The 12451-nt window shown below is 41.1% G+C and overlaps 1 protein-coding gene across 1 annotated transcript; it reads right to left on the bottom strand.

Moving 5' to 3' along the window:
- Positions 1 to 7172: 7172 nt before the first annotated feature.
- LOC117758198 (transcription factor 24-like) lies at positions 7173 to 12095 on the bottom strand. The gene is made up of 4 exons (XM_034579652.1): positions 10773 to 12095; positions 9692 to 9838; positions 8431 to 8595; positions 7173 to 7545 (listed from the first exon to the last, which is right to left on the bottom strand). The coding sequence occupies exons 1-4, from the start codon at positions 10938 to 10940 to the stop codon at positions 7405 to 7407; spliced, it is 621 nt and encodes a 206-aa protein (XP_034435543.1). The 5' UTR covers positions 10941 to 12095; the 3' UTR covers positions 7173 to 7404.
- Between the last annotated feature and the right edge of the window lie 356 nt (positions 12096 to 12451).

Genomic DNA, 12451 nt, shown 5'->3' with positions numbered 1-12451 from the left:
TGTTGGATTTAAATTATATTGTTAAATGTACGAGCACTTCTGAGACGCCCCTTTAACTGTTTCCCTGTCGTTTGGATGTATGAAAATCTGATTTATAAGTCGTACCTGAAATGAGATGTTATTAAAAAATTCTATCATTCGTTCACTGATTGGTCTGTTGTGCCTCAACTCTTGAAGAAGCAACATGTTGAAGCTGTCACCCTTATGTTAGCGCCCCCTGGTGGGAAACATGGTAATGTGAGGCAGTCAGGGACGTGCACAGGCATTTTGGGGGGGAGGGACTCAAGTGAGAAAAAAGGGCACTTCTCATATATATTTTAAAAAAAATGTTTATAAGAAAAAGTTCAATATAGTAGCACATCTCTGACTTACTTAATGTGTTTACCCTCACACTCACACAATCGTTCAGTTCACAGACACAATGGTCTTCTTTAGTATTCACTGGGTTTATCACAAGATCAGGCAACAACAAAGGCAACTATGTCACAATGTGCATGTTTCCATTCTACTAATTTCTAGTATATATTTGGAATAACACACACAATAACTGGTGACAAGGACTTACAGTAGTTTCAGTGTAACTACAATTCCCTCCTTTCACATTTGGAAGTTCTGTGGAGAAATGTTTTCGTAAATTTGTTTTATCCTATTCACCTGTAGTGCCAATTGGCAAATGTATGCCTCACAATTCTATTATGATTCAGCAATCAACGATTCAAATGCACAACGATGCATCTCAGTGCATTTCAATCACATCCACAATTTTCTATATTTTCTGCACATGACTCAGACCCCGGGAAAGGGCACATTCGCTGGAAGAAGAAAGAGGGGAGGGGCTCAAGCCCCCTCTGATGTCTATGTGTGCTCGTGCCAGGGCGCAGTTGAAATGTAAATCATGGTTAGAATTTTGGGATTAGAAGTTTAATGTGAGGCTCTAAACACTTGCTGAACTCTGTGGTCTGTTTCTAGGATCGTATTAAGAAACACTGAAGAAAAGTATTTACCAGTAAACATGATTCATCATTATATATATGTGTAAATATATATATATATATATATATATATATCATAGTTTCTTGAATGAGGTTACTCAGCAAAAATACTTTAATGTAAATGTATGTCAGTAACATTAACATAATAATTATACAATAATTCCAGTTATTGAACTCAGATATGAAGGTTAATATCTACATGCACGTCCAGTTGAAAAGGAAACGGTAATATTACAAAAAGGTCAAGTAAGGAACTAATAAGAAGCTTTTACATGTAAACAGTCATTTTGTACACGCTGGTGTAATACTTGTGAGTATTTGTGAACAGAGGTATTAGGTGATTGTAGGAGTCTCTCTCCTCCACTTCATGTTGTATCAGAAAGTTTCTACATCAGCATCTTAAGCTCATGAGCGACAGAAACATTTGTTTAAAGCAGATAACCTTTAACAGTGATTATCACTACATTGTTATCATTACATCTACATTCTGCCTCCTGTATGGTTTCACAACCACTTTCACCACCAGCTCCATTCGCTCACACAACTTGGCACTTTCAAATCTGCGTGCAAGTCGATCCTTGTCAAAGATCCATCGATGTGCCATGTCCACAGTGCACATCAAACATGACGGCAACATAACCTGACTCTGTTTTCATTTTATAAAGGGATTTTGGAGATGGTGAAGTAAAGATGCACAAGCAGCACAAGAGCAGCGTTCAAGACCACCAACCAGGAGACCTTTATACCATCACCTCAGACTGTAAAGTGCTGTTCGAAAGCAGGTTTGAGCCCTTTGCAGCCAGCACTGTCCCCACTCTGTCTCAGTGTCTTATCGCTAAAGAGTTTCCCTATAACCAAGTGACTTTGTGCCTGATCCTAACTATTTGAACCCGGACTGAGAGTTTGTAAAGAGAAAAATGTGATTTACATTTTACACAAATATTAGAAGCTCAAGATTGAATGACTAACTTTAGAGCTTTCAGCCACATCTTGAAAGAGTTTACACGGTTGTCATGGAGTTGCCATGGGGTCATCACACGGCCCAAATATGGTCACGTGACGATGCAAGTCCGAGATTTCCGTTTTTGTGTCTCTGTTTTGTGAGAGAGGGTCTGTAGCGGTAGTGTGATCATGAGCTTAGTGTATTTGTGACTTACTCAAGTTCCATCAGGTTTAAACCATCAGCAGTGTCCTTATCCTTCCTGGTGTAATGAGTCAAATTTGTCCTGCTTCATAATTTTATTGTTAATATTAATCTTACAGCAGTTATACGTTAGATGAAATTTGATTTATTTAGAACATCCCCTCCTTTGTCCTCCTCTCTTCCTTTATTCCTGCTCTCACTCCCTCCTCTCCTCCACCTCTTCCTCTTCACTCTCCTCTCCACTTGTCCTCCTCCTCCTCTTCGCCGTCATCCTCTCCCTTGACTTCTACCCAGGTCCAGCAGAGGCCCAGCCGAGGCGGAGGGGGAGGCGGCCTCACAGCTCCATAAATCCAGCTTGTAATCAGTGTGTTCCCAGCCGTAATGAGCGGGAGATAGTAAAAATATTTGTTGATCATCTCCCAACATGAGGGGGAGGGGACGAGGGAGCAGACACTAACGGATACACATTTTCTTGAAGCTCCTCCGGTGGCATAAATAGCTGTCTTTACATGGGAAAACACACACACACACACACACACACACACACACACACTCTCTGAAGGCAGACACATGGCCTGCAGACAGAGAGGGGAGTCCTACAACAGACGGTGTACCACAGGGCTCTGGTCCCAACAGCATGAATCAGTCTGGGATCACATCATGTGGTTTAGAGCAACATTTAACTTTACCTGTGCACAAGCGCACATAGAACAACTGGTGCTCAGGGACAAAGACAAACATTGATTTGATTTAGATTTTTTTTCCCTCAGTTTATTGCACTTTGAATAAAGTTACCTGAAAAAACTATTCATCTATTTTCAGAAACACCCTAACTTTACTTAGTGACTGGGACCTTTGCACAGATATGTAGGAAAAGATTTCAGTTCTTGAGAAAAATTTGGAATTGCAATATTTGAAATATCTGCTGAATGAAGTTTAAAGTCAAGTGAAAGCTTAAATTTGGTGAGATTAAAAAAAAAGTGACAAATTGAGCTGGAAGCATCATTTGAAGAAAATTCGGACTCTTCACGCAGCAGTTGGGAGTCAGTTATGGAGGTTGTGGTATTAGTGTCAGTTAGTTGGACTTAGAAACCTTGATGGGGAAGACTTAGCCACCATCTCCAACAAAGGAAGAAAAGCGCAATTATGTAATATAAAAAGCAGAATTTGAAGATAAAACTAAATCATGGCACTCCAAAAACATTAGGAAGCATTAGTGGCTGTAGCTCATGAGGTAGAGCGGGTCGTCCACACTGGAAGGTCACAGATTCAATCCCTGGATCCTGCATTTTGTGTTCTGAAGTGTCCTCGGGCAAGATGCTGAGCCCCAAATTGCCCCTGGTTGCAGTGCCAGCAGTGTGTGAGGGATGTGAGTGATCGCTGGACTGCATGAATGTGTGTGGCAGCATGGTCCTATTTCTATTCTAGTGTTTCCTGCAGAACGTCGATATTTACAAAGTTTTCTCTCCCGAGCTCAGTGTTTTCTGTCCTTCTTCTCTGGTCCTGGTTCAGTCTCTCTCTGCAGCTGCTTTAGTAAAACATCTGGCCTCTCCTGTCCTCCTGTAACCTGCACCTCAGCAGTTTAGGCTCCAGCAGCTCCACATTTGTCTTCTCTGGAAACCGGGAGCTCCGCCCCCTCTGATTTATAGAGCTAGCCTTGAACGCAGGACTGTTGCTTGTGGAGCCGAGCCCATTTTATCCAAGGTGGGGGGGTGGGGGGTGGGTAGGCGATTTCGCTCAGCCTGGTGTCGGCCTCTCAAACGTATCACTGTGAGTTATTGGATTGGATCTCAGTTCTGAGCTTTTATTTTTGGAATTACACCGTAATCGTAAAGCAACTAAATGTGATACTTGCTGAATTATGAGTAAAGATACAGAAACTACACATGTTGTGGAAAAAAAGGAGGACACTGGAAACCGTCTCTCATTTTTTTAATCTCAAGATGTCGTCCATTTAAACTGTGCCAGTAAACTGCATTTTTATAACCATCTAATTTGGGTTTACTTACACTTGCTTTTCTTTTTACCTTTTCACACAAACACATGAAATGTCCAGCTGTATTTGTGTGGGTTTCATGTGGCATTGAAGTGAATGAAAAGTAATTTAAACACTTTTCAAAGAGTAACATTGTGTATGAGCCTATTCGGTTACCAGTGGTGGACAAAGTACTCAACAGTTAATTAATAGACAGAAAAGTACTGAAGTGACAGTAAAACTACCACATTAACTTTTCTACTTAGGTAAAAGTAAGTAAGTACTTGCTTTTAAACACACTTTGAGTAAAAGTACTCGCCAGTCTCACTGGGGTGTTTCATCATCACCAATGAGTTCAGCTTTTGCAACTTTGCTCTCGTTCAGGGAGGCGGGGTCTAATGTTACCTGCCCGCTCTGATTGGATCTCGTTAATTACTTTGGAAAATAGATTAGAAATTGTATAAAGAGTAGAAAATACAGATAGTTACTGTAATGTAGTGGAGTAAAAATGAAAATCCTTGGTAAGAGATCTACCAAAGTAATGTCCGGATACATTCAAAATATACTTAAAGCCACTACAGGGAAGTTTTCATTTTTGTTGATTTTGGCGCCTCTGTGGACAGAAGCGGTAGTGTTCCTGCGTCTCCTGTCGTAGGAACCAGCAGGTGCATTTGACACAAAGCTGATGCAGGATGCACAGCCATGAGGAAATGTATGATGCATGATTGATAACTGTAATATGACAAGATTATAATTGTGTTTTAGTGCCGTTCATACACTGACCCTAAACCTGGTGTAAATCGTTTCCTCTGACCTTGCCGGTGGTTCGACTCGATCACACACATTCAGAATACTTTATAGAAAAACCCAATTTTCTCCTTGATTTTCTTGTTTACGGTTGTAGGTCACAAAGATGCAGCAATATTCAAATGAGACCATTATATACCCAGTTTAAAAACTCCTTGTTATACGTTCAAGTACGGCAATTAAGTAGATGTACTCTGTTACATCCCACCACTGTCGGTCACTCTGTGGCTCGGCAACACAACACAAAAGCAGTTTGTCTCTCTCTCCTCTCCTGGCTGCTGTGTTTTTTACCTTCCCAGTGTCTCCTCTGAGTTGGTTTCCAGGGGGCGTGGTCACCCTCCTCCTCCCTGAGTTCCCCCTCCTCATATTCAAGTCCACCTGACATACAATCTGGATCAATTCCACTCTTGGTTCCTGCTGCATATAAACCCTGCTGCTTCACCCCAGTCCCCGTCAGATGGTCTGTTTACCTACAGCGAGCTCTTGACTCTGTGTTTTTCCACCTTTGCTATTAATGGGAAGTTTTGGATTGTGGATCACTTCGTCTCTCTTGTGCTCAGGCTAGTTTGTCTATCCCAACCTGGAGGTTTTTTTTTTTTTTTTGAGGACTAAGCCTCTTCTTTTTGGTCTCGTGCAGTTTATTGGTCCAATCCTCCTTCAGTTTTTGTTGCAATAATATTTTACTGGTTCACTTTCTTCACTGATATACTTTATACGACATAAAGATAAGATAAGATAAAAAAAAAATATTTATCAGTCCACAAAGCTTTGATCTGAAGCTGAGCTATAGATGCAACATGGTATCTTTAATGCTATAGATGATCAATAGGTTTTATCTCACTGTTACAAATGTTGTCACTCCCTGAAACTTAAAGATTACACTGTGAACGGCTGTTGATAAGCAGAGGCCCACTGTCAGTCCCTGTAGTAATACTGCAGAAATATTACAGGAATAGTTTCTTTGATGTCTCTGCCAAGGGGGGTTATATATATATTTTTAAATCTTGGTGCAGTTCCAGATTTTCTTTCTTTAACATTTAGGTTCAACAGATGTGACATTTTTCAACATTTTCACCCCCCAGGGAATAATTCATGGATCCTGATGTAAAAAAATCGGACATTTTTGGAGAGTGATATCTAAGAGTGAGCAATTCGGTGCTGCTTGATTGAATTTGAGGGCCTGCACTCAAGTGGGAGCCATTTCCAAGTGTTCTGGGCCCTGATAGTTACCTGCTGATGTTAAATGTGTTTGTCTGGTGATGACATGTCACTGCAACATCTGACTCTTGTTGGTGTTTCAGTAAATGATCATAAACATTTACATCATGTAACAAAGAAGCTTTTTTTTTTTACAATTTAGTGAAATGTAGCCTGAAATTCTTCTTCTTCAGTGACTGAAGGGAAGTTGAATTGAACACACTGAGGTCTACTTCGACTTTACTGGGGTTGTTTCTTCCTCTGACATGTTTGTCTTGTGTAGCCCATGGAAATAACCGACACACACACACTGTTAATGTAGACACTGTTTTACTCCAAGGTTACATCCTGTTGTTGTAGTTGTAAAGAGAACTAAGTGCTCATTACTGCAGAGATATGTAGTAGTTCACAGCTGCTGTGTTCCCACAACAATCCCTCCCTCACTGCTACACACACACACGCACACGCACGCACGCACGCACGCACGCTCTCTCTCTCTCTCTCTCTCACACACACACACACACACGGATACACGCACACACACAAAATCACCAAAATAACAAAACAGAACCCAACAAAGGTCTTTTCTTAAAGCACAGCAGCTAATTAAACTCATCTATACAGTCAAAATGAAATACAAACTCAACAAGCTCTAAATCAAGATAACAGATACACTCTGTTCATTCCATGTAGTGATTTGTGGCATAATGAGTCAAGTGGAGCAGCCTTTTAATTTCCTTGTATTAAATCCTTTCCTGACAACCTGCTGTCTAATGCTCAGATAGTGATGGGATGTATTCACCAAAGGTTCATCTGTTCTGTGTGTGTGTGTGTGTGTGTGATAACTTGTGTGTTTTCCCTTTTATTTAGTCCTCATATGGCAGGAAAACCATTACTTTTGTACATGCAAGATAAACAATAAGCCTTGAACTTATCAGGGCATTTACTAGTTTTTGAGTTATATTGTTAAATTAAATAATTACAAAGGAAATTAGTTTTTACAATTCGTTGTCTTTTCCAATAGCTGGAGATTTAAAAAATCGTCCTTGTAGAATGTAAATTGTGAATTTAAATCCTGTCCTTCACATCAACATGAAGCGTAAACTGAAAGACTTTATTCAGGGAACCAAGCTGATCATTTGTTTTGAAAGTAGCTTATTTTCATTCCTCATCACTGTCTCATTGCAACACTTTGCTTTGATGTGTCTAACTCCACCAAGAGAAGCTACATGGCCAGTTAACATACAAAATAAGAAACAGGGTGAAAGTTATGTCACGTGTTCTATTTATCACTCTTTGTCTGCGCCTGCGGCGGCTGTCAGAGGGTGTGTCCCGATCCGTCCAGGTGGGAGCGTCTGATTGGCTGAGATACCTCCTGCCAGCAGCTCTCCCACGCTGCCGCAGTACAGCAGGGAACGCATGGGCCACTTCTGAGGAGACGGCACAACATCACAAGTCCAAACACGTCAGGTCATTGTGACAACCAGAGAAATTATGATGAGTGGACATTTTACTTAGAGAAACTTAAAGCAGCTGTGACCTTTAAATTTTCATTTTACAAGCGAGCAGTGAAAAATAGCACTAAATCAAATAAGAATTCCCATATCAGATGATTAAATCATCTTTTCGGATTGATTTTGATAATTTGCTCACATTGAAAGTTTTGTAGTTAATTTAGGAAAACTCATTCTTCTTTGTGTGAGTTTTACAGTTAAGGGCCTGAACAGACAGACGCCGATGGGAAGCAAACATCACAGGTCAAAGTTCACAAAAGCTAAACGCGAAGCAACGTCACAATTTGCCTCACCGAAGGAAGTGAAGAGCACGGGAGGCGAAGGTTTGCCTCTGAAATTTTCGCATTCATGTGACCGTGCCCCAATGATGTCATAAATGACAACGTCACACTTTATAAAATGTCCCATTCACAGACTGGATATAAAGATAGACGACACATCTCCACTTTCTCCCATGGTACAAAAATGAAGCTAAAATATCCTGGGTACAGGTGCCACCATCTTGCATTGGACATCATTTGGAGCCAGAATTCAAGCTGTCCCGCCGATATATGCACTGAACCAATCAGGAGTACGTCTCAGCTGTCAATCATGACATGCCACTGTATTTTTATAGCATCAATTAACGAATTAAAACCAAACTTACAGATAAAATGAACAGTTTAATGTTATATTTAACGTATACCTTGACTTTTTTGATTGGTCTAGCATATGTATATCCAGCACTTTCATGTAATGTATATATCAGTTAGAGTCAGTGTAGTGTATGGTGAGCAGTAGGTTGTTGGTTCCCAGCCGTACCTTCACAGGATGCAGGTATCCTCCTGACCTGGACGACAGGGTGTGTTCAGCCACTAACTCCCCCTGGTCCAGGGTCTCTGTTAAATAGGCTATGTAGTTAGTAGCCAGAACCAGAACATCCAGCTTGGATAACTTGGTGTCAGGTGGGACTGAGGGCAGAGCCGCCTGTGGAGAGAGGAGGAAGTGGACAGGGTCGGATCAGCTCTGATTCAGACAAACGTTTTTTTGCATAACACAAGTATGCTTGCAAGGATTGTGTTCATTTTCCTGAGCCTACAACAAATGTCAGCTAGATGATTTGGTTTGCACATTAAAATCTGTTTGGGTATAGGACTGTGATTACCACTGCCATAGATGTAATGTTTTGTTTGTTTGTGTGTTAGCAGGAATATACAAAAACTACTGCAGGAACTTCCATAAAACTTGGTTGAAGGATGAGATTTGGGCTAAGAAAGAAGGTGTTAAATATTGGCCTGGATGTGAACAGAGAAAATTAATTAATATCACTTTCTTTAACATTGCAAGCGTTTTTTTTGACATTTTCACAACTTTCCAAGGGGATTAAGTCATTGATCTTGATGATCTTGAAATCAATGAGTGTATCCAATTTTGTGAGGCTGGATGGAATTTAAGGGGACCGTTGGGAGATAATCTAGTTTGCAATTGGTAAAGAAAAAATACAGAAAGGCGACTTGTTTAAATTCAATTTATAGTCCAACATTTCACTGAATGCATTTAGAAAAACACTAAATCAACTCGTCAACCTTTGTTGCGCTCTGGCTTCCTGTTTGTTACAGGAATGATTTTAAAACGTTGTTGTTATCTTTTAAAACACTTGATGGACTGGCACCTCCTTACCTAGCTGAACTCCTCCATGTTCACACTCCAGTTAGAGAGGTCAGCCACTCAGCTGCTCCCGGATGTGCCTAAAACTAGGCTCCTGCTCTGAGGCGATCGGGCCTTTGCAGTAGCCGCCACAAACTTGTGGAACAGCTTAGCACAGCTTAACACTCCATATTAGATCTGCCCCCTCTCTCACACGCTTCAAATCATTGTTAAAAACACATCTCTCTTTTCAAGTTGAGAACGTTAATATCCCAGCAGATTTTGTATATTATGATATATTGCTGTCTTCTTGTTATACCTTTTACTTTGTAAAGCACTTTGGTCAGCCAAGTTGTTTTAACATTGACATCAAATTCAAAACCCAGAACAGGAAGCAAGGGGCTATACAGGCAATAAAGCTGTGTCTGTGATGTACCTGCAGACTGTGGAAGGCCTGTCGCAGGTTGCGTACGCGGCTCCGCTCTCGTGCTGCGTTCTCCGGGGAGTGTTGACTCCTCAGTGTCCTGGACTGGACCGCAGACCCACAGATGGGACCAGAGTGAAGCCTGGACCCACACGTAGACTGTACCCGCAGCAGAGGACATGTTCAGAGAAAATAAAACTAACTCCTCATCGAAACCATACAAGGAATACTTTCATCTTTGCTCCTTTCATTTGAGGTTGATTCTTCCAGTAGAACAGAATGAGCCAGTTACAAGTACTAAAATATCTGCTAACGTTCACGGCACAAAGAAGAGCATTTGGAAAGACTTATGTTGAGTTACAAAGGAAATGTGCTTTAGTGCTTGAAAATAATTTACGTTCTGTGTGATCACCAGAGAATAAACTGTCATCCACACATCTTCCCTATTAATTATTTGTTCACGTTAACTGAAATTCCCTGGTTGGGATCTCGTATTGCTTCTATCCAATCCTTAATTAAAATGGGGAGATTCATGTCTTTATTTACTAACCTTCACTCTTCCTCAGCTTTCCACATCAGAGCCTCACCTCATCTGGCTGCCAGACATGTAAACTAATTCATTCGAGGATAAGGGATGGATGCATCCTTCATCCTTCACACATTCTGCTGCAGAAAAGCTCACATCTGTATTACAGGATGTGTATCCATGTGTTGCAAAGTATTGAATTTCCTCATGAGTCACTAATACTTTGCAAGTTGTTTTCTGATAAAGAAGCATAACCTCCCATAGTTTTACTCATGGAAAATATATACTATTACATTTGAATAGTTTTGTGAACAAATCAATTGAGGTTGCTCAGAATAATTATTTGCTGCATTGACAGATCTGTGTTTGAAACTAGTATTGTGCGTCTGTTTCAACTGCGAAAACTATGTCCTGCTGAACATTTGCATTTAAATTCTGTCGTATTTATACACAAAAAGAAAAAGAAAAAGTACAATACATAATATACAGTAATGCATATATATAAAGAAAGGACACACCTTCATCACGTTTAGGAGGCTTGAAATTGGACTGTTAAGGCAGACTCACCCACTTCCTAGGCTCCCGGCTGCTGTGGGTGCTCTGCCTGTGTCTGTGCAGAGATGCTGGGCTGCCGGCTGCACAGGGCTGCTGGCTCCGCAGCTCCGCCGTGGAGCTCAAGACGAGCTGGTGATTCACTGCGACCGTCCTGAGACCTTCCAGAGGATTAACGGCCATAGATGCTGCCTAAGTGGTGCAGCAGACTTTCCTAAAGAACTTCAATCACTTTTGTTCAGTCTATTTTTATTGGATGGATTAAAGTTTGCTTTCCCTTGTTTAAAAGTATGTTGTCAGGCTTATCATTACTTAAGTAATTTGGTAAATACTCCACAAAACAAACAGTTAGAGGTCATCTTTCCATCTGCTCTCAAAGCATCTTTTAAGTCGAATCAAGATAAAAAAAATAAAATACTGGCTAAAAACAGCTGAGGTTACTCATCTGCTCTGAAGAAAATAATTCGATTCTTTGAACTTTTTCATGCACCTACTGAGGACCGTTCCATTCAAGCTCTTCTAAGCTCCTGTTCAAAGTTCACCAGACCTCTGTGGCACCCCAGTTCCACTCAGGCCCCTGAAACAACTGCTGAAATCGCCATAGTCACTTGCTGCTTCTCTGCGCATCATCGTCCATCTACAGAATTCCTCCCAGTCTGACCCTCTCTTTCCCCGTCTCTCTCTCTGCTTGTTTCCTTATCGGGTGAGGTAATGTGGGGAACTTCATATGCTCCTTATCTCGGCCGCCCGGTCGTCCTGATCCTCCCCTGGCTGTAGGACTGCCAAAAGGAGCAGGCAGGCAGGCAGTCAGGCCTGGGGGAGTGCAACGCTGGGTGGGAGGGTGTACCGAGCCAGGGCACTGGGGGGCTTGGGAAACTCAAAGCTCTGCTAACAGCTGGACAGTGGTAGGGGGAGTCAGGGGCTTGGGACATTGCGACATTGACCATTAAGAAAGAAAAGCGGAAATACATTTTGGTTTGGATGAGAATATTTGGGGCATCTTGGCCTTGCTGGAATGGATCTGTGACCTTCATATGAACGAATGTGCAACAGCATCACGGCCAATAATCCTGTTTTTGTGACTGACCGCACACCGCCAGCATTTTGGGCACATGCATTATCAACTCCATAAGCTAACCAGATCTGTCCTGAACTTTCCATCCCTGCAGCCACTGTTCCACAAATCATGTCAATTTACCCTGAAGCCAACTTTCTCTAAGGCAGGTTATTTTTGTCTCTACCCATAGTTCCAGGTCCCAGTTTAGTCGGTTCAGATTTCAGCCAACTTGAATACAGCATTTTATTTTGAAAACCCTGCAATGACAGCCCTTCATCTTTTATCCAATGTTCAGTTGAGTTATTAGTTTGACAATCTTCCTTTACCTAATTAAAACCTGCAAATGTATAATAATAGTGCGTATTTAAGAACATTTAATATAGCTAGACATGCAGTTACTATTACTATACAACTAGCAAAGATCACTTTGGACCAGGGCTGCAATCACGTTGTCACCACTAACAACTATTTCAAGTAATAAGCTTAAATGTCTGTATTTCACTATTAATGCAGTCGTTCCTTTAAGAGTTTGTCATCTATTAATGAGTTCTCATCATCAGTAATTTGTCTGAGGTTTAAATGGGCAGTTATCTTAAATGTTAAAGTCAGACTTTAGTGTTTGTTCTTTGATGTGAAG

This window comes from Hippoglossus hippoglossus, chromosome 24 (assembly GCF_009819705.1).
Source record: "Hippoglossus hippoglossus isolate fHipHip1 chromosome 24, fHipHip1.pri, whole genome shotgun sequence".
Classification (NCBI taxonomy): domain Eukaryota; kingdom Metazoa; phylum Chordata; class Actinopteri; order Pleuronectiformes; family Pleuronectidae; genus Hippoglossus; species Hippoglossus hippoglossus.
Note: the sequence above shows the minus strand (reverse complement) of the source record. Positions and strands in the feature narration are given on the sequence as shown.

Bases quoted from the DNA above. Each gene is read 5' to 3' on its own strand.
- LOC117758198 (XM_034579652.1), bottom strand. From the start codon at position 10,940: ATGGCCGTTAATCCTCTGGAAGGTCTCAGGACGGTCGCAGTGAATCAC. The intron at 9,839-10,772 runs GTGAGTCTGCCT...CTGCGGGTACAG, and splicing joins GCCGGGAGCCTAGGAAGTGG to TCTACGTGTGGGTCCAGGCT. The intron at 7,546-8,430 runs GTACGGCTGGGA...CCGTCTCCTCAG, and splicing joins GATACCTGCATCCTGTGAAG to AAGTGGCCCATGCGTTCCCT.